At 44.2% G+C, this 22,737-nt stretch overlaps 1 protein-coding gene across 1 annotated transcript; it reads left to right on the forward strand.

Annotated features, from left to right (window-relative positions):
- The first annotated feature begins 44 nt into the window (after positions 1–44).
- LOC129329026 (uncharacterized) lies at positions 45–21,598 on the forward strand. Its single transcript, XM_054978422.1, has 8 exons — positions 45–84; positions 838–1,010; positions 5,350–5,487; positions 9,994–10,260; positions 15,756–16,052; positions 16,855–17,011; positions 17,788–17,828; positions 21,168–21,598. The coding sequence occupies exons 3-8, from the start codon at positions 5,376–5,378 to the stop codon at positions 21,233–21,235; spliced, it is 942 nt and encodes a 313-aa protein (XP_054834397.1). The 5' UTR covers positions 45–84; positions 838–1,010; positions 5,350–5,375; the 3' UTR covers positions 21,236–21,598.
- The last annotated feature ends 1,139 nt before the right edge of the window (positions 21,599–22,737 follow it).

Genomic DNA, 22,737 nt, shown 5'->3' on the forward strand with positions numbered 1-22,737 from the left:
GTGAAGGGGACAAAAAACCTTCTGGTTTTCTAGCGCGCGACACTTCTCTCTCTCTCTCTCCCCTTTCCCTTCTGGTCTCTTCAGGTAGGTAAACAGGTAGACATAAAATACCGTACAAAACTAGTGGTGGCACATTAAAAGCTGTCCATATTTTTTCCAGCATGGGCTTCTGTCAGTCAGAGCACACTCCTTTAGATGGAACCACTTTCCTTTTTTTTTTTAATTGGGAAGTAAATCCAACTGAGTTCACACGTTATGTTTAATCTTGCAAACCAATCCTTATTGATGTTCACTCTAAAGTTGCCAGGTAAGGATGCTCACAACGACAGCATCAAAAAGTGTATGTTCTTAATGTAAATTTCAGCCCTCTTGTTCACATATCTATCTATCTATCTATCTATCTATCTATCTATCTATCTATCTATCTATCTATCTGTCTGTCTGTCTGTCTGTCTGTCTGTCTGTCTGTCTGTCTGTCTGTCTGTCTGTCTGTCTGTCTGTCTGTCTGTCTGTCTGTCTGTCTGTCTCATTAAGCACCAGTATTAAAGAAAATTTTGTACAAAATGATGTGTCGTTGGTATATGACTCCTGAAAAATTGGCTAGAATGTATAAGGGGGCGTCAAATGTATGTTGGAAATGTGCTAAACAAGAAGGGACATTTTTTCATATGTGGTGGACATGTAAGAAAGCAAAGAGGTTTTGGTTGCAGATACAATCATCGATTCAGAAGATTTTGAAGATTAAACTTCAGCTGAAACCAGAGACTTTTCTGTTGGGAATAATGGACAGCCAGTTGGAAAAAAGTTTTAGAACACTGTTTTTATATTTTATTACAGCAACAAGAGTACTTTATGCACAAAAGTGGAAAACTACAACATTGCCTACGATGGAGGAATGGTATGCCATAGCATGCAAATGTTGCCTTCAGCTTCGCTATCACTGTCACAGCTGTCTTGTCAGCCAGTTGAAGAACTTCTGGAAACTTGGAGAAGCCATTTGTGACTACCAGGTAGTTGCGTTCTTGTAGCTCAAATATATCATCAGCTACCTTCAGCCATGGCCAGTCCAGAATTTCATGTGGAATCATCAGTTCTCTGTGGCTGGCTGGCTAAAGTTCTTAGCATGACTGGCAGAGGCCAACCCTCTCTCCGTGCATTCATGATGGACCAGTACATCAGTGCTCTAGCATGTGCTTTGGATAACTCCTTGGCATGGGACATGCAGCAGTTTAACATGCTTCCTCCAGCACCTTGTGAAATGACAATTTTGTGGCTGATCATCAATATTTCAAGTCTGATGTTGTCTTAGAATGGCCAGTGGGTATGGAGCTCCAGCCTGACCTGTTTATGCTGGTGGGGCCAACCATTGATGTATAAGGACTTGCAGGACAGCGCAGCTGAGCCAGGTTAGCTCTCAGCCTATTTAGGTAGAGGTTTGAGAGGGCAGCATTATTGGATCAACTGGGCCACTGGGGCAAGCTTCGTGCCCTGAATTGGTCACAGCTTGACAGCACCTTACACACACAAGCCTCTATGAAAAAGGCAGGATTTTTCCCCCCAGGCCTATTGCCAAACCTACTCACAGGTTGTGATGATAACACAGAGCAAGGGAGAGCCATATGTGCTTCTCTGAATTCCTTGGAGGAAAGATCGGCAAAAATGCACTAAATAAATATGTAGAAGGGGGGGTTCTTTAAGCATATCGCTAGCTAGATAAGAAAACACACAAACAATGAGATAGATTATATGGGACTCCTCCTTTGAATCCAGAAGCCAGGAGGTGGATGGCAGAGACTGGGTTGCCAGCTCCAAGCTGGGAAATTCCAAGAAATTTTGGGGGTAGAACTTAGGGAGGGGAGGGACCTCAGTAGGCTAGAATGCTATGGAGTCCACCCTCCAAAGCAGCCATTTTCTGACATCTGGAGAGCAGTTGTGATTCCAGGAGATCTCCAAGCCCCATCTAGAGGATGGTAATCCTATGATCGTTCCGCCATTTCCTTCATCAAACAGTTAACTGCAGGAGTTTTAACTTCTTTAAATTAAAAAGAGCTCAGCTTGTCCTTTTAAATCAAGATATACACAGTTAAAATAATCCTTGTTTCAGGGACTGTTTTGATGTGATGTGTCTTAATTTTTTTCTGTGCTATTTTATTATATTGCTTTGGGTGCCTTTTAAGTTTATGTGAGCTGCCTCAGGAGCCTTTAGATTAAAAGGCAGGATAAACTGTTGAGGGCTCTCTAAGAAAACATTATTGTTATTTACATAATAGAGCCTTGGAGACATGCACCAATTAAAGCAGCAATTTATAAAATGACAATGCAGAAATAAAAGACATTTCAAGATCAAAACATAGTAAATCACATAAACATGCAGAGCTCTTATCTCTTCTTTCCATCGGACTCCAGGGAGACAATAGAAATACCAAATCACTGATTGGAGGCAACGAGGAAGGACGTGGGTGAATAAACTAGAAAGTAATCAAGCTGAGAAGGAAGTGTGATGCAAGAATAGCCCCTGAGGATGGGCAGTTTATAAATCGAAATAAAGAATACATGTATAGTCTGTTCTGAAAAGGGTTACGCTGCCCCAACTCCACACCGGAAACAGGTATACAGTTTGGTAGCGTCCATAGATACCTCTCTTTCCTAGTAACCAGTGGTAAATTGCCAGATGTGCTCTTTTCCAGTTTCAGCTTCTTCAGCTACTGTGGCTCTTCCTGCAAAAGCAGACTGGGCTACAGTTGCCCATATCGTAGTAATGTACAGATCAGTTCACTGAAACATGCTGTAGGGAGGAATGCCCCTGAGGGCAGTTCAACTACTACAGGGGTCCCCAACACTTTTGAGCCTGTGGGCACACAGGGTGGAGGTCAACCAAAAAATGTCTGCCACAGGACATAGCCAAACAAAATATTGCCATACAAGGCAGAGCCAAACACAAAGTGTCAGGGAATGAGGTTATGTGTAACTAATAGTAACACTTCAGCATTTCAGGAAGAAGCTCTGTTTAACAGGGTGCTTTTTAAAAAGAACATTCACACAGGTTACGTATCAATCATGCAGTAAAGATCCCTTATGCTATGGAGGTAGCTACAGCGAAAACAATTTTTTAAATCTGCACAACCAATCAGATCTCCAATGGTTAATCGAGAGCCCTGCTGGGCAAAAGCCTCCTCTGCTCCCACCCACTTTCTAAAAACACTTGGCAGCCACCAGAAATAGTGTCAACAGGTGCCATGGAGCACATGGGCACCACATTGGGGACCTCTGAGCTGTACAAAACACCAGCATGGATCCTTATGGGAACCCCTCACGATAAACATACATAAAATGCTGCTTTTTTGGTTTTTAATATTCTAAAGAATTTGGGTCCAAAGTATCTGAAAGCATGCCTTCTCCTGGATCAAGCTTCTCAAACTTTGAGATCAATAGAAGAATGCCTTCTGCCTTCCTGTGGAAATCTGTCTTGCCTGAGGTCTTGTCTCTCTTCCAGAAACTCTATCCTCCTCAGGCTCCATCTAGGGTTTCCAGGTGCCTGCTGCTGGTGGGTAAACTCCTGGGGGTTTGACTCCTTGCCTGCTAATCTGCCAGTGATCAGTGGGAGGTGGCAAGCCCCCCAGTGGTCACCCACCACCAGCAGGCACCTTGGGAACATGCATGGTGCATAAGCTCCCAGGAGGGGGAGGGTGGTGCAACATCACTTCTGGGAGGAGGGTAGAGGCACCTGACAACCTTAGTTCCACCCTCAAATTTCCAGGAATTTCCCAACCTTTAGTTGACAACGGAGGTGCAGGGAGCAAGTCACTGCCTCCTTATGGTTTCCAGGCCATGCCTGGCAATTGGTCGCTTTTCCCTAAAAGTGATGTCACAATACATGCGGCACTGCCATTTAAAATTTGTTTTCTCTTATTGCTGCTCCAAGTGGTGGTGGGTAACAAAGGTTGCCAGAAACAATATGCCTGACTCCACTCCACTTTGACATCGTGGTGAGGCCAGGTGAAAGGAAAGAGGAAGAGGGCTGCCTACTCCTGCCCAATTAAGGGAGGGAGGGAAAGAGCAGGCTCCCCATGGGCTGTTTATTGGGGCCAGGGTTACTTCCTAGGTTGCTGGTTGCTGTGGTTGACCCCAACACTCGGGCATGGGGTGGGGGGGGACAGGGCTTGTTTTTGTGCCCTTCTACCTCTAGTGCCTTAGGCAATCCTGTGCACTTGGTGGACAGGCTGACCCTGAGCGTGATCTTTATTTATTTTGTCATACAGCAATATAAAACACATATAAAATGCAATACATATCCAAAATAAATACAATAAAGCCATCTCATGAAGCAGAAGATGCTTAGAAGCATATGTAATTTCATCCAGGTCGAATTTAATCAGGCCTATGATTAAGCGAAGGAAGGCAAAGGGTCTCTGAGATCTGTTCTTCAGTCCCACAAAGATCTGGAGGGTTAGCAACAACATTCAGCGGTTCTTGTTTTCGGTCTCTGCTTGCTCATGCAACATGGACCTTGGATGGTTTCCTGAAGAGCCCACATTCTACAGTCTGAATTCAAGCTATTTTCTGTCAGCAGGGAGAGTTTTGATGTATTGTCAAAGGCTTTCACGGCCGGAGAACGATGGTTGTGGTTTTTCCGGGCTGTACAGCCGTGGTCTTGGCATTGTAGTTCCTGACGTTTCGCCAGCAGCTGCGGCTGGCATCTTCAGAGGTGTAGCACCAAAAGACAGAGATCTCTCAGTGTCACCGTCATCAGTGTCAGTGTCATCTCTGTCTTTTGGTGCTACACCTCTGAAGATGCCAGCCACAGCTGCTGGCGAAACGTCAGGAACTACAATGCCAAGACCACAGCAATACAGCCCGGAAAACCCACAACAACCAGAGAGAGTTTTGGTTCATAAAGAAATGTGGGGCACAGCCACCCAGGTGAAAAAGGCTAAAGCGTTTAAGCCGGAGGGGGCAAAAGTAGCTATGAGAGTTGCATTTTGGGGACAAACAAGGAAACACCATTCAGTGGGTTTTGAAAAGAGGTAGCTAGCCTCCATGTCTGCATCTGACTAGCTTTCCCATTTGCAGCTTTCTGCAGGAGAGGCAAGTTTTGTATAACTGAAGTTTGTATATTCTAATGTGTGGTTTAAGACTGCCACCGATGGCGAATCGCGGGCGCGGGGGGGGGCACTGATAATAGGGCACTTGTAGATAAGCTAAAATATATATTTCCCCTGACTATGCATAGCCACTGCGAGTCCTTCTGATAATCCATCCTGTTCAGCAACCTCAGGACATGCCGGATACAGATATATCTTGCTTTCTTCATTCTTTTCCTCCCTGACTCATTGAATTTTTCTTTTAAAGAAATAAACGTGAACATCACCTAATAAATGACGCACAGTCACCGCGCTGCCAACATGCGTGGTGTTCTTCGAAGCTTCACGACTTCCTTTTGCGCTCTGGCTGCCCTCTTCTTGTCTTTGCAACTTTGTGTGGCAAAAAGTAAGAGCTAAACGGTACCTTTCGACCTTAATTGTTCTCGATGGGGTGGGAGGTAAACATAAAAAATCTGTAAAGGGAGTATTATGGGGTTAAGCTCATGATACCATGATGGGCTTACAACTAAAGGGAATGAGGGAAACTTGAAATAAGATATGTATAAGTCAGTTTTTACCCTGGAGATCTGCTCTGTAGATTTGCATTTCTTAATCCTGCAGGAAATGGAGCAGCTGTCCTTTCTGAGGTCCCATCATGGTTGTCCTCTCGAAAACAAACATTAACGTGGCTGTGCTGTACAGTGGGCAGAGCTGGATGGCCAGGATAGGGAAGCAGTAGGCAGAAGTCACAGCTGCACTAGGGAACTTTCAAAATACAGGACTGTTCTCCGAGTTGGAACTTGGCAACTCTTAAATATTCCCTGAATAACAATATATTGTTGTCATAAGCAAAGCAGGAATTCCTGTACCTTTAGTAACTGGTACTGTTAATCATTGGAGAAACATTTGAATGAGCAACCTTCACTTTTGAAGGCTTTTGGAAATAACCATGGCTGGTAGGATCCTTGGGGGAAATGGTGGACAAAATAAAGTTTATGTATCCTTCTTCAGCCCCTATGCTGAAATTTCCTTTTCAATTTTGCTAGGGTAGCCGTGTGGGGTGGGGGATGTCCTGTTTCTTTGAAGAAGTTTAACATTCAGAAATAGTCTCTTGAAGCTTATTGTGGCATGGAGATCAATCATATGCAGACTGAACTGATATTAAAGGGACTAGTTTAAAGTCTGGCAACCCTAGATGGTACTATGAAACAGGATCCTTGTGCATGGGGTCACTACATTGTTACTTGGAGGAAAGGGTCTCTTAGTCTTGGTGAGACCAGTTTAGGCGGGACTGCCAACTTTTAACTAGATCTGCTTATGTACTTTTCATAATCCCCTTGCATGCAATTTCCCCTCCCAGTCAAGTCATTACACAGAAATCCTGCAGCTTCTTAAACACTAACTAAATTTATTTCAGTATAATCTTTGTTGAGTCAAAGCTAGGGATTCCAACATGCCTCGGGGGGAAAATGTCTTGTCTCTTTAATAGAGGCTTAATGTGTGCAGATGGGCAGCTGAAACTTCTTATGGCAGGGGGGTAAATAACATCACCTGGTAAATAACATCCTATTAAGCCTCATTTGCCCTGCCCTGGATAGCCCAGGCAAGCCTGATCTCATCAGATCTTGGAAGCTAACCAGGGTATCTTGTTTAGTAATTGGATGGGAGACCACCAACGATGACCAGAGTTGCAGATGCAGGCAATTGCAAACAACCTCTGTTGCTAAAGTCCAATGCCATGAAAGCCCCACCTGTGGTCGCCAAGACTTGATGGCACTGTCCACCACCGCAAACCTCAATAAAGGGAGAGGACATTTTGTTTTTCAACTTGACAAGCCTACAGGGAGCTCACTTCCACAGATGTTCACAAGAGGAAAAACTTCACTTTCTAAATTTGTTAGACTGCTATTAAAGGCACAGGAACATGCCAGTAAAAAGAATGGGCAACATTCACTTTTAGAGGCTTTTGGAAATAAGCATGGCTGGGGAAGGAGAATCATTTTGGTGAATTCCTCGGGAAAAGTGGTGGGCAAGGGAAGGTTTAAATGCCTTTCGTCAGCCTGCTAATCCTTGTTTGTAAATGCCCGGCCCTTGGCATTGATTCAGCAAACATGGGCTTGGTATTGGTTGTTGTGGGTTTTCCGGGCTGTATTGCCGTGGTCTTGGCATTGTAGTTCCTGACGTTTCGCCAGCAGCTGTGGCTGGCATCTTCAGAGGTGTAGCACCAAAAGATAGAGATCTCTGAGATTCTCAGCTGTAGCTCACAGGTATTAACTCTCAGGTGGCCCCGCCCTCCCACTCAGCCGGCACCAGCAGGTGGGCCCAATAAAGATGGAGCAGGGATGGAGCCCTGTCCCGCTTCTCTCCTTCCTTCCTGGCTGTGACTGGCTTAGCCCTCAGGGGGGAGCCAGATAGTGGCTCCAGTTGCTGCCAGCTCTCTAGCTGGGGAACAGAGCAGAGCCGAGTGATGAGGCCCAGCCTGACCCCACTGGGATCCCCTCAGCCCCTCTGAGAGATCTCTATCTTTTGGTGCTACACCTCTGAAGATGCCAGCCACAGCTGCTGGCGAAACGTCAGGAACTACAATGCCAAGACCACGGCAATACAGCCCGGAAAACCCACAACAACCATCGTTCTCTGGCAGTGAAAGCCTTCGACAATACATGGGCTTGGTATGTTTAAGGATTTCAGAGTTAGGATTCTTTTTTCACACATTAACACATTAATTCATTTAGAACATATATAGAAACTTGCATTAGCCTGCAAAATAAACTGCATGCAAACACCTTGTCACGTGACAATAAACCCGCCACATCAATGTTCAAAGCAGCTTCAATCTGACAATTGTTAATGTGTAAGCTATTTTTTTCCAGTTTTGGTGGGTGAGGGCCTGGGGTCTTGCCGCATGCAAAAGGTTAAAAGAAGTCCAGCATCCTGTTTCACAACATTCCAAAGGGTGTGTACGTGTGATGCAATCATCTACGTACAGTGTGGCTTCTCTCGCCATGTAGTGGGCTGCTTGTGGCTTTTAATCACACACTGGCATGACCTGACGTGACCTTTAGCATGTGTCACTCTGGTGATTTCAGCTAATGCCAGGCTCAGGGTGGCATACATCATTCTCCCTCCAGTTTACCCTCATGAATCATGATACTTATATGAAGTAGGTTGACATGATCCAAAGTCCTTGTGGCCACCACAAAATCCTTGTGGCACATGTGAAGAAGGGACTTCAGCTAGCGTTGCCAGGTTTCCTGCTTCATTGGGAAGCTACCTGCATAACTGGACAGTGCAGTGCTGGCAGTCCTACCTGAGCAGGTGGGGAAAATGGGGGGTGGTTGGCATTGCACTGATGCCAGGATGTCACTTCTAGTGCAACCCCAGAGTTTGAGGCCAATGCTAAAGTAGTGATGTCACTTCCATGTCGCACTAGAAGTGACATCATTGTGGAGGTGCGATGCCAAAAAGGGAAGTCTCTGCCTCCATGATCTCTGCTGACTGCCAGCCAATCCTAGCTTGAGCTTTCCAACCTCCTCATTTTCACATTCTGAAATGACCCTGGGAGATCTGCTGTTTGCCCCATTTGAAAACGTATATGGCAGCATGTAATTTTCTCAACAGGGTCAATAGCAACTTCCAGGGACCATTTCAAAATACGAAAATGGAATAGAGGGGTGCTCCATATGTGCTGACGGTTGCAATTATATTTGGCCCTGAAAGTCAGGCGGATGGGCGATATCTTTGGGCAACCTGCTTACATTTCTCACCACCTGTAAAGAAAACAGCACACCTTAAGGACATCTCTATTAAGAATTCTCTTCATACAAGTTTCAATGGCAATTGGATATTTATTTGAAGGACATTAACTTTCCATCCAATTTGGATCTGCACTGTACCTGTTGAATGACAGGCAGACAAGTTGCACAGGAGACTTGTTTTGTTCCTTGGGCGTTGGAAATAGACTACTTATTGAATGTTCAACGTACTTCAATTGTATTTGTTTATTGTTGGCTGCAATTTGTTAATAGGCTTACTAATCAAATAATTGATTTGGCATGGCCCTTTAAAGATACCACTTCACTTGATTAAATGTTTTCCTTCGTGTAACTTTTCAGTGTTACCAGGCCATGATTCCAAGATGGAATCTTGCTGAGCTTGTCTTAGCAGTCTGAGCTAGCATATGCAAAGTGATTCCACCTGAAACCTTGGTCGGGTAGTGGTTAATTGGTATGGAGGGCTGTGAGCAAACCACAATGACAGTGCTGTGGAAAACCTTGATCCTTGCAAATAAATATCTGTTATTATAATAAAGAAGTCTCTTGATCCTAAACTCCTTGTCCTGGTCACATAAAAGTGCAATACAGCATGTTTTGTACAAAGCCACAAATTACAACTGAGTTATGGGCCTATAGCTAAGGAAACAAATCTTGGAGCTAGGCTCTTCCTTTGCTACTCTCCTTGTTTAGCAGTTGAATGGGCTTGAAGCTGCATGCCTAGGGCTGGTGCCTACCTGAAATAGTTCCATTCAGTTGTTTAATAAGAAAAACGCTGCATAATTGTTTTAGGAAGGTAGCCAGCAGCACCTTAAAGACCAACTAGATTTCCAGGGTATGAGATCTGAGAATCAAAGGTCTCTTGTCAAAGGGTGTTATTGGACCCAGTTCTCGCTCTTCGACTGTGTAATTGAACATTGTTTTCATACCTGTTGATATAGCACGTTTGAAGCCCATTTTGTGCCCCTGTCCACGATTTGCTGTTTGGTGCTCCCCCACACCCTGTTACAAGACTGTCTAGGCTTATGGCTATGCTAGTCTGCCACTATCTACCTGTTAATGTCTCATGCTCCGCCATGACAGTATCTCCCATCATTTTTTCCTGGCCTGATGTTGATTGAACTGCTTTTACCCCAAAGGTATATATGCAGAGAAAGGCTCTTCTGTGGAGCTGCTGTGTCCCTGCTCGCACTGTTCTGAGGAAGTGAACTGGTACTTTAACTGGAAAGGCACAACAACCCAGCTGTTCTGCAAAAAGAAAGGCAAAGTGAAGCGTTACCCATCTGCCTGGGATCGCCTTGAGATGCTTCCAAATAACTCCCTTCGCATTAGCAACGTGGCAGACAATGACACCTGGAGATACTGGTGTGAACCAAGTTATTACTATGATCTGGTGGTTGTCACAGGTGAGTGAGCGAACATCTAAAATAGATCTAAAACAAACTTGTCACGAGGGAACCCACCCCTAACCTATCAGATCTCTTAACTCGCAGAAAATACTCAAATTGGGATCAGCTCTCCAAAGCTAGAGAGGGATTCATCAGAGCCAGGTCTTTTTGAGGCCTGTTGTCTGTTTTCAGACTAGAGGTGCCAGGTCTCCTGCAATGGCAGAAACTTCCTAGGCATCTCCTTCACTGTCCATTAGCACCTCAAAGGCTGGTAGGGGAAAATTGGGGTGGAAATGGGGTGGTCACCCCAGTGTGCAATGTCACTTCCATCAAAAAACTGGAAGTGACATCATGACACCGAAATCTCTGTGGTGTACCACTGAATTTTGGCAAATCCTAGAGCATTACTTCCCAACATGACTTTGACTGTTCTTTGCCAGAAGTGACATTGTGCACCCTGCCCCCCCCCCCGAATCTTCCTGGGGTGCCAGGCAGCAGCCTAGCATCCCTATTTCAGAAAGGACTAATCCTTGAGAGCTCCTTTTCTATTAGGATAATTAATTTGATGGGCGGGGGAGAGCTTCCTTTGGTCCTTGGGCCAATTGCCAGAAAATTTTCACAAACTAATATTTTTCTCACTCATTACTGGGAGCTACTGTAGCATTGTGGTTTAGTGGTTGGGCTATGTTGGTTTGAATCCCATAACTGCCATGAGCTCAGCAGGTGGCCTGGGGCAAGCCTAGGGTTGCCAGCTCCAGGTTGGGAAATTCCTAGAGATTTGGGGATCACAGCCTGGAGGAGGTGGGGTTTGGGGAGTGGAGGGACCTCAGCAAGGTATAATGCAATAGAGTTCACCCTCCAAAGCAACCATTTTCTCCAGCGGTACTGATCTCGGTCACCTGGAGAACAGTTGTAATTCCAGGAGATCTCCAGCCACCACCTGGAGGTTGGCAACCCTAGATAAGCCTCTCAGCCCCAGCTCCCCAGCTGTATTGTGGGGATAACAACAGCATTGACTTTGTTCAACACTCTGAGTGGGCACTAATCTGTCTAGAAGAGCTGTATATAAGCACACTCTTATAAAAACTGTATTAACACTGGTCGAATCCACATTCACCCATTACCCGCATGTTTATCGGATATCTTCTGTTTGCGTCCAATCCGTGATTTTTTCCTCTTTGTTCACATCCCTGCTTCCAATCCGTCTTTCTTGCGCGTCTCTCCGGTCACACGGCTGCTCGAAAACTGCTTTTTTGGGCGGGACCTTTTTTTCCTGCCCATTTTTTAAAAAAAATTTTGAGCGCACTTTTCCGTTATTTCGATCTTGCCTTATAAAGAAACATCATTGAAGATAATGATGCCACTCTTTCCCCCACTGACAGCACTGATGGCTCTCTCCCATTTCTTTTTGGGAAATTTGGAAGTATGTGGGAAGCTTTCGTGGGCATTTCCTATGCAGGACAGTTCAGTGCCTGAATTTTACTGAAGTTTCACTTCCTTGGAGTGTCATTATTTCGATATTTCATAATTTCGATATTACAGTAATATAAAATAAAAAAAATATAAAACAGTTAAAAAGGAAGTTTCGCGAGTCCGTTCTGAGGATGGATTCACCCCAAAATGATTTTTCAAACTACCACATTTGATTCAGAAACAGCATAATCAATAAATCCAAAGCTATGAAGTCAAAAACAGTCTTTTGCAGACTACGGAGCACTTGCAAGTTGAATCAGCCAATAGGAACTCTCGGAACGGCCGGAGAGACAGGAAGGGGGGTGGTTTTTAAAAAAACCGCGTAAATTGCGCATTGACCCGTTCACGGCCACCGTGAAACTCCCGTTGAAAACCTGTGAGCACATATTTGGGAGAAATGCGAATGAAATGCGTCTGTTTAATGAGGTAATGTGACCGGCACTCGGGATTGCGTGGGGAATGTGGGGAACATACGACTTAGAATGAGTAATGTGGATTCGACCACTGTTAAAACTATAATAATATAATTGTTTTGGTTTTGTTACTGAATGTGTGTGTTGAACTGCCAAGATGATGCCATTAGGACTGTATTTGCACAAGTCTAGTTGTGTGTAGAGTCCCAACATCATTCTCTCAAAAAACGACAACAAAACTAATAAAGGCCTCTAAGCAGGAGAGCAACTGCGACTTGGTTAAAAAAAATCTGCCTTTTTTTTTGGCAGAAGATTCTAGGTTCACTCTTCAGCACCTCCACTTAAAAAGGTAGTATCAGCAGATAACACTGAGCTTCATGGACCAATAGTCCTTCAATACCAAGTCTTGATGAATGATACAGCACAGCTTGGCAAGAAAGGGTAGAAAGCCATTTAAAGATTAAAATGGGGGTGGAGGGTAGGGGAGCAAATTGTGTGTGGCAGTGAGATGCTCCTGCCCCTTGCCATTTTGAAAGTGGAGCTTGGCTCCACCTCCTTCCTCATAACGGAGATGGAGGGAGCATCCTTATCTCAGCCGGTCTGAAGATTCCCCCTTAACCTCAAACATCTGCCTGTTCAGCTCACATTCTGTTTGCTGGTGGAAAACAGGAAGCCAGATTTTCATATATTGGTTTGGGTGTTCGGCCAATCTGGCAGGTTCATGCATTCTGCTGGCAGAATCCCCACCCCACCCCCAGCCTCATGTATTCACATGTAAAGTGGTCCTGTTCATATCACGTCTATTCTGGCCCTTTGAGCTGGTTGCTGTCACACATTATAGTGAATGTTGACAGTTAATTCTGTGTTGTGTGAAGTAGTTTCTTTTAAGTGTCTGGAATTTATATATTTATAGTCCGCCTTTCTCACCAAGACTCAAGGCGGATTACATAGTGTGAGATTAGTACAATCAGTATTAATGACATTTTCATACAATATCAAGGACATTTCCATACAGTCTCAAGGGCATTTCCATAAATAATGTCACAGGATTTTACAAAGATAAAGCATTAGCAAGGATCTAATACAAAGTTGAAGAATTGCTGAAACAGAACATAATTCTAGGACTGACATTAGATAACATGAAGCACAGGTAATATATAGGAGTACATATTCAAAGCAACAAATAATATGCAAGGCAACATAGTGGTTACGTCTACGGTCCCTAACTCATTAGCAAAGCATCTGGGGACCCCCCTCCCCTGCAATACTTCCCTCCTATCTGAGTAAAAAGCCTTTCTGAATAATTTGGTTTTGCATCGTTTGTGGAAAGCCAGGAGAGTGGGGGCTCTTCTGACCTCCTCAGGCAGGCCATTCCACAGGGTAGGGGCCACCACAGAGAAAGCCTGTGTACAGGCCGCTGTTGATTTCACCCATGTGCAGGCTATCACGTATAAAACCCTACATGGCCTCAGCCCCACATATCTGCAGGAACGGCTCTCTGTGCTCTAACATGGCAACTTCACTCATCTGAACAGGGCCTTCTGGAGATACCATCCTGCAAATGAGTAAGATCAACACCTGCTCATACTTGTGAGTTCTTTGTGGTTGTCCCCACCTTATGGAATTACCTGCTGTTACCAGAAGTGGTCTCCTTGCAATAAAATAATTTGTGGGGGGAATTAGCAAGCAAGGAAGACAGCTATGTGACAGGCTGGTAACTGTGTGGATCATATCACCAATTAATGAATTTAGGTAGGGAATGCCCTGTTCAAGGAACGACTGTATATACTTATGAATGTCATTTGATTAGCTCCTTAATCACGGACAGGAGATCTCATCATGGAAGGAGGGAAAGGAATGTGCTAAGTGGGGCTGACTCTGCAAGTTGCACTTTGCTCCTTGGGGGCTGGGATGGACAGTAAGGCCAATCGCTCTCAATCACTCTGCCTTCCAAGGCAGCATTCCTTGCATACCATGTCCTCCTGGGCAGGACCTGGCAACTGCTAGAGGCTCTCTGGTGGCAATACAGCAGCCATTTTTAATTCCAGAGGCCACTACACTTTTAATATCCCAAGCAGCCATATAAAAACTGCTGTTAAAATGGTGGAGGCTGAGCTGGCTGCTTACACTGCCTGGTCAGGAAAGCTCCCACTCCCTTGACTTTCCACAAACTATAAAAAAATTGAATTATTCAGGAGGGGTCTTTTTTATTCAGATAGTAGGGATAAGGAAATGTTTCAGAGAAATGCTTTGGTAAAGGGACAGGGACTATTGACTGTACTACTGGGTACTGTCTATTGATGTAGATGTGCTCCTACTGCATTGTTAAATACACCATGTTTAACTGCTTATGCTTTGTCTCATCTCTGTATTCAGATTTATGTTTGTTTTCAAATTTATGCAACTCATACCCTATTGTTTCATTAAATGTTGTAGCTGTTGATCTTATTGATTTGCACTGTCTTGTTCACCTTAAGTCTCAGTGAGAATGGCAGACAGTAGGTAGGTAGGCAAATAAAATGTTATATGCTTCCCTTAGTACTTTCTGAAGAAAGTTAGGATAAAAATACAGTAAATAAAATTGTTATTCCATCCTGCCTTTCTGTCTCCTCTAAATTGCCCCTCTTTATTTATTTAACTCCATTTTTTTCTCCACATTGAGGACTCAAATTGGCTTACAAAATACAAAAATGCTATTTAATGGAGCAAACAGGAGAAAGAGTACAATATACCACATTTCCCGCTAGTCCTGGATCTGCTAACCTGATTCACTTAGGTTCTCAGCCACAGGCCAAGAGTCAACGACCGAATGCCCTTTGCCTCTTCTCCTTCAGGTTGTGTCTCTGGCCATGCTCATTCTATGTACTTACACACAGAAGGAACAGAAGCGGGACCCAAATCTCAGCCAGCAAATTTCATTCATCCTTCTTCCTCCTTTGGGTAAACTTCTGTCTCTTCATCTCTCTTCAAGCTGCTATCGTGTCAACTTCCTACTCGCTCCCCCTGTTCCTACCCACACTGAGTCCCACCTATGCTTACCAAAGTTGGGATGCATTGAGCTGCAAGAGTGTGACATCAAAGTCATGTGACAGGAAGGGGGCAGAGTTATAACCTCACTTGTGTCAAGACCAAGGCCATGGGCAGCAGACCAGTAGAGCTGGGGCCAGGTAAAACAAGCAGAGGCTGAGGAGGTGTGTTTTTAATGAGGAGCAAGCCATGCTTCAGAGCCATGGAGTTGAGTAATGCTCTCCACGGCGGAGTGCCCACCTCTCACCATCTTGTATGTGTGTGAAGAGAAGCAGAGTGCTGATGACCCTGCTGCTTTCTATACCAGTCAGCTAGCAGAAAGTCCTTCTAAAAATGGCAGCTCTGGAAGGGTTTGCATCCAGCAGGTCGGGCTCCATGACCCCTCTGAGAGTCCCAACCAATTTCTGGGTTGAAAACCACTGACCTAGAGAGAATAGTCTGTCCAACCAATGAATAGGCCAGACAAGTTCTGTAATAATGCATCTTTTCCCTCTGCACAATATACTCCCAAGAGTGGGAGAGGCCCAAGGACACTTTCCTAGGTTTCAATTGCTTCTTGAGGGATGTTTCTGTCTTCAAGGATGTCTCTCCCTCTCCCAGGAACGAAGCAGACGGTGGAGAGCAAAAGAGCGGATAGTGTATGCTACATCCTGAGCTGTTCTGTCTCATCAGACGAAAACCTACGGCACTCTGAGGTCAAGTGGTGGGAAGGCAAAAAGGAGCTTCCAGATGGAGAGAAGAAGGGAGGCGTCGGCATTTTCAAAGGGAAATGGGCTTCCCAACTCCACATCTGCTTGAAAAAGGAGACTGCTGGAAACCGGGAAAGGATGAAGACCAAGGAAAGGACAGTGAAGTGTACCTTTGCTGACCAGATGGGGATCACCTTCAATTTGACTGGTAAGAACTAGGATGTTGGATTCTTGTAAGGCTTCACCATTCTTTTGGTTGCCAGATGGGTTTATATTATGGGGAATACAAAATTATTTTATAGGCAGTGAATCCTGCAGCATATTTAAGAGTAACACCCCCCTGTGAATTTCCTGACTTTTTTCTCCCAAAGTTGTTTCAGCTCCCCTTACCAGCCTCTTTGTTTTAAAGCATCTGATGACTGACAGGAAGAGAATTGAAGTGATGAAGTAATTCAGGGAGGGAATGAAATTGTTGAACTTGTGAGGTGTGTGTCTAGTGGAGGGTTGCTAACCAATTAGAGAAAAGCAGAACAGCCCCCCCCCCCCCAGCCAGTTAACAGAAGCTTTTACGGAAAAGTCAAAAATTTGGACAGGTTTTTTAGCAGCAGTTTCCTTGAATGGCGTACCCTATGCATGAATGCTAGTTTGTTGACCTTGGACCCCAGCACATTATTTTGCATGTTGTTGTGTGACCAATAGCATCCACACATGGTACCTTCAAGTTCTTTTGGGTTAAGGGAAAGCCAGAAAGAGGAGTATATGGCATCAAAGTAATGTGACATCATTGCAGTTACAACTCTATGGTCTCACACCCAATCCAGTGTGCAATCCTTCTGACCCACAAAGCAACTAAAGTACAGGCTGAAACTTAATAGTGAACAGAAAGGTCTTACCATTATATCTTCATCCTAACTTGCCTGTTAGCAAATGTAGTTTTGTCTGCTGGGGAGAGGCTGTAGCCTGGTTTTCAAGGATTTGTTCTCATCTGGTGTCTTTCCCTTGATATATAGGAGTAACAAAAGATTGCCTATCAGTGTGCCCTAACACAACTCAGTGCCTGGAAAGCAGAGGGCATGAGGCCACCTGGATCTCGCTGGCTGTTTGCGTTGTACTGCAGTTACTAGTCATCCTTGCTCTGGGGGTGGCATTGTGGAGAAGGAGCCATTTGTAAGTCATATTCATATGAATGGGGGGGGGTGATAAGGGTCCGGTGCTTACTAATCTTATGATCAGCATGGGATGGGATGAAGAAGATATCAGCATAGGACTAACGCAAGCAGATAAAACTGATCTTGACTGACCGTTGATTGGAGTAAAAATAGGTGTAACTTTTTAAGGGTGGTAGAGCGGAAGGTGCCTATTGGCTAGAATCTGTAACATCACTAACGTACCTTCTCAAAGTCTTTGTGGGTTTGGGGGTGAGGGATTAAGTTAAATAATGGATTTATAAACAAATTATATTTCCTTTCTTTAAAAATTACGTTGAAGGTGCATGCGGCCTATCTAAAGTATGGGTGTGGTGGAATTGGGGGAGGACATAAGAGTAAAAGCATATCCAAGTTGCAAGATGTATATATATGCAAGGCAAGCAATGAAACCAAGTTGATACTGTGGGTGAAGAATGCAATGTTTCCCCTGCTTGTCCTAATTTGGGGGGCATGGAGAATTGTAGTGATGAAGCTGAACTAAAGGGACCACTGGACTCATCCTTAATTTTTTCCCCCATGGAATACTGACTTCAGGTTAAGCAATATAACCAGCAAGTGGCCAATGGGACCATCATCTTCACATTTTTGTAACTTGACACACATAGATTTATTTATTTGTTCCATTTTCCAAGGAGCTCACAGCAGCATGTGGGCACATTGCTTTCTTGGCCAGCAGAGGGCAGCAGATGTAAAACTTTTCTTGTATTTTGGATTGATTTTGACTCTCTTTCCCAGCAGTCAGAAACATGAAGATTATTTTAACATGGTTGGCAAAGGTACGTCCACCAATGTTTACTGGGTTTTTGCTTCTGCATTGGATACTGCTCTAGGCAAGTTGTGTTCTAGTGTGGTCTGGAACTCCTCATTTCCTTGGGAAGAAAGGTGTACATGGTGGTTGTGGTACAGGGACACACATCAGCAACAAGTTCTGACTTCTCTACGAGAGGACTCTGGTAACTTTTAGAGCAGATAAAGACAGAATTCAGGCGCATCTAGATTCTCATGTAGTAGAATGAGATATAAAGCGCCACAAGAATTCCCACATTCTTTAGGTAGTAGGATCTGGTGAATAAGGCCTTAGACAAACAGCAGAAGAGAGGATAAAACTGGCTGTGGACTAGAGGTGGGCACGATCCAAAAAAAATTAACTATCATGCTGATCATGGATCGGTGCTGGCAACGATCCCAAATTAACGATTCACACCGAGCATCTCCTGTTCCCGGTCCATGGATCGTGGATCGTGGAGGCCAAAGTGGGGCGCGCTGGTATTCCCAGCTATGTGGGAAGGTGGGTGGTGGCAGCCGCTGGGTGCGTGCAAACACTCCTGCTCAGCTCCTCTGAGTCCTCTATTTACCAAGTATTACCCTTCTAGTAATGAAAAAGCCAAATCATTTGTACCACATGTCTAATTAGAGTTCCACCAGCTGAGAATTTAAAGGCGGCTGTATTTTCTTTTGCACACTTTCTCCCCCTTCTGGCTCTGTTGCCAGGGGAATAGATTGCTGGCACCTGAGTGTCTGGCTTCCCAATCCTATTACGATCGCCTTGGTCCAGCCCCGGTCCAGCCCCCTCCCGACCGCTGGATCGTTCGCCGTGGACAACAACGATCCGCCGGGTCACGATCGCACGATTGCCATTATCGTGGGTTTTTTTTCTATCATAATGCGGATCGTGCCCATCTCTACTGTGGACTGTCACTTTTTTATCCTGCATTTCCTCCGTGGGCCACAGAGGGACTCCTCTCAATAATCCCACGAGACAGGTTACACTGAAATAGAATAACTGGCCCAAGGTCACCCAGCAGGCTTTGAACTATGCTGTCAATTAGTTTGGAGAAAAACAAGGCTTTAATAGAGGCTTAAGTTCTGGAAATGGGCAGCTGAAAATTCTCACAGCACGGAGGTAAATCATATCCCATTAAGCCTTTGCTCTGCACCAAAAACACTTGAGGATTGGAATGAATGATGCCAATGTTTCTGTTTGCTTATGTTTCATGATTTATTCTTCTACTAGCTTTGAGGAGGTATAAAGGGCCCAGGGATCACTTCATAGAAAAAGAGCTGGAGGAATTCATTAGCATAACTCATTAGCATAACTCATTGGCATATGCCACTCCTCTTGACATCACCAGAAATGTGTCATCAGCATAGCTGATTTGCATATGCCACACCCCCTGGCATCACCTATCCTGGCTGCTTTGGACCCAATCCTGGCCATTCAAGGCTGAAACTGGGCCCAAAATGGTCAGGATCAGGCCGCTGCTGAACAGGAGAGTGATCCACCCCCCCGTCAGAGGCCTGATCCGGGCTGTTTTGTCCCCCATCCAGGCTGAAACGGGCTCAAAATGGCTGTCAGGTGGGCGGGGCCACCTGACATGTGACCCCTTTGGGGAACTGCCGGAACTGTGTTCCTGCATGTTCCCCCTCGAAATGAGCCCTGAAAGGGCCTAATCTCTTATAGCGCTGTCTAGCCCACCTCTTCCTAGTTGACCTCTCTCTATACATTTGCAAACATTTCTCTGCAGCTATAAAAGCTGCATTCCTGCTTGTCTTTGGAAAGAAAAAAAAGTTCTCAGGATGCCTCATTCTATCATGTAATTAGCAGATTTTATATATGCTTAGTACAGTTACAGAACGCACAGATCCAAAATACCATGGCTGTTCAGATTATTCCTTTTAATAACGGTGTTCTGGCTCTCCAACCACATACACCATTCACTATTCTCCTGTCAGACGATCATGTATTCTTGCACTGTGCCTCAGATTGCTCTGGAGGCTAATTCCATATAAACAGCAAAGACAATTCCCAGACTATATGCCACTTCAGGTTGCAGCTGGGGTTGTGTGTGTTGTTGCATGATCGACAGAATCATCCGATGCTGAGCTACGCCCTTCTAAGAGCCAAGCTCCAAGTGATGCCTGACACAGGTTGGACACTTGTCAGCTCCCCTCAAGTTTTGCTGGGAAATGTAGGCATCCTGGTCTTGCAGCTGTAATGGAGAGCCAAGCTGTAAAACCAGGATGCCTGCATTTCCCATCAAAACTTGAGGTAAACTGACAAGTGTCCAACCTGTGTAAAGCGTCACTTGTAGCTTGGCTCTAAGACAACTGACTTCAATTAACTTAGCAGGGTGTAACTCTGTTTAAGACTGCACTGTGACTCCTCCCATATTTGTTAAAAATACTTAAACATCAGATTCCTGTTTACATGTTGCAACGAACACACATGCATCGTGCATGTACATCGATTTGTAAGAAACAGCCAACCCATGTTCACTTTACAAATGAAATCGGGGACCAGTGCCTAGATAAATCTAGGGTTTAAATCGTACATTCAGCCGTACATGCATTGTACATGCAATGTAACATGAGAATTACTCAGTACATGTATTTTTTTAAAAATCAAGTGTACATGGACTGTATGTGGATTATTTACACATTCACTGTAACTTCTGAATAGGGATTCTAGCCTACCCTCCTCACAAATTTCTACCCCCGCCCCCGCCCCCGGAAGTATTCAACTATGTAATTCCCCTACCAGCAGCCTGAAGTTCCAGAATGGAATAATGATTAGAGTGTCAGACTAAGGGCCAAGCTACAAGTGACGAATGACACTTGAATGGCAAGTGGATTGAGTGGAGGGCAAGTGAACAGGGAGAAATACACTTGCTGTTCAAGTGTCATTTGTCACTTGTAGCTTGGCTCTAAGAGAGCAATCCTAAAATGGTCTACTCAGAATCCTATTAATGTCTATTTAATGGAGCTTACTCCCCGGAAGGTGTTCTTAGGATTGCATTGTAGCACTTGGAAGGTCTGGGTTCAAATTAGAGTTGTCAACCAGGCCTGGAGAAAAATGTCTTGTCCCTTTAGTAGAGGCTTAATAGATGTTACATAACAGGTGATGTTATTTAAGTCCTTGCTATGAAAAGCTTTTAGGGCCCATTTCCACACAGTAAGCCTCTATTAAAAGGACAGCACATTTTTTCACCAGGCCTGTTGGCAACTCTAATACAGAGGGTTTTTTTTCTATATTGGCACAAAAATTTGATGTTGTAGTCAGACTATTCACAGCAGGAAAGTAGTCTTACTCATACAGCTTCCATTTTGTATTCCAGGTGTTTCCAGGCCAAAACACAGGCCTCAGCTATATGAGAATGTCAGGACCCGATCGGAGACAACATAGTGAAGGGGAAAATGGGGCTTCCTGTTGAGCCAGTCCATCCTGGACCAGAACCCACAGTGGTGGAACTTATGATGTTTTTCAAAGTTTTTCCAGTGAGGAGTTTCCATTTTGCCAAACTTTCCCTAACCTCTGCATATACTAATGCCCTCAAATAGAAAGCAATTCTTCTGGAATGAAAGTAAACTAAACAGACCACTTCTTCCTTGATTAGTTAGATTATTCCCCTTCATTACATGTTTTAAATCTTTACCTCATGAGAGGCTGGAACCTCTGATCTCTCTCATCCTCTGTTATGTGTAAGATAACCACTATAGTCCCTTATGCAGAGAATCCATCTTGATTTATGATGCTAGGCTTCTTTCTTCCCCCATCTCCTCCCTTTTTTCCTTCTTTTCTTCTATAACTTTGATGATAAATATGAAGAAAATGATTTTCTCTTCATTGCATCTGTGGAAGTGAACTTTGACTCTTGAAAGCTCATGCTGGAATAAATGTTGTTAGTCTTTAAGGCGCCACTGGGTTTCTGTTTTATTATGAAACTAAACTTCTTTATTTTCTACTTGAAAGAATCATTTGAATTTTCTAGGTGGCACTCCATCTAATCTTTACCTGAAGGCGATGACCTTGAATGGAAACCTTAAAAAAGGGTTTTGATTATGGTACGTAACTTGAATGAGAATTTAAAATGCCCCCTATCTTGTTCTTGACAGTGCATGTAGGAAAAAAAAAACATTTTTCTCCTTTCAGGTAAACATAAGTTGTTTATAAATCCCAACAGAATGGATAATGGAATGACCATTTTTTCAGCGGTGAAGATCTTTCACCTTTAACAGGGTTGCCAGCTGACCTAAAAATAACCCCATTCTTAGCCTGCCCTTATGTTACCCAAATAGCAGGTCTCCTTAATTATTTGGAGGAATTAGCATTGAGGAGGCAGCAAGAGGGAGTAACTGGGCGTCTCCACCTATGTCTACATGGACTGCTCCCTTAGAGAACTCTCAAATAATCAGTCAGATGTTCAACAGGAAATGTTTCTTTATTAACAGAAAAAAAATGAAAAGGCAAGTATACAGAAAACACACACAGCATACACACAGAATGGACTAAGAAAACAGTGACGAAAATGGGAGAGAGTAATTTGGGATTGGGTGATAATTACCAGTCCTGAAGAAGAAGGGGTCTGTGGGAGCAGCAGCAAAACAACCTGTATTTCACTGGGAGAAAGAGAGAGGACTCAGACAAAATTTCAAGGTTGCAGGTTGGCATGGCAGAGTGTTGTAGGGGTTTGAAAAACTGCTCGCTGTCTACCCAACTATTCAAGGTACCAGTGACTTGAGGGCAAACTAGATGTCATGTTTTTAATAAGCATGGTCTGTGTTTCCATGACCGAACTCTCATTGCCCTTAGTCAGACAACAACTGCTGAGAAAGTTTCTCAAGTGCCACAATGGCCCAATTTGGATCAAGACTCTGGTGTGGAGGGGAGAAGGGGTTTCAGCCTCC

Source organism: Eublepharis macularius, chromosome 4 (genome assembly GCF_028583425.1).
Source record: "Eublepharis macularius isolate TG4126 chromosome 4, MPM_Emac_v1.0, whole genome shotgun sequence".
Classification (NCBI taxonomy): Eukaryota; Metazoa; Chordata; class Lepidosauria; order Squamata; family Eublepharidae; genus Eublepharis; species Eublepharis macularius.

Coding starts and splice junctions, on each gene's coding strand:
- LOC129329026 (XM_054978422.1), top strand. CDS start 5,376: ATGACGCACAGTCACCGCGCTGCCAACATGCGTGGTGTTCTTCGAAGC. Junction 5,488..9,993: donor GCAACTTTGTGTGGCAAAAA/GTAAGAGCTAAA, acceptor TTTACCCCAAAG/GTATATATGCAGAGAAAGGC. Junction 16,053..16,854: donor GATCACCTTCAATTTGACTG/GTAAGAACTAGG, acceptor CTTGATATATAG/GAGTAACAAAAGATTGCCTA.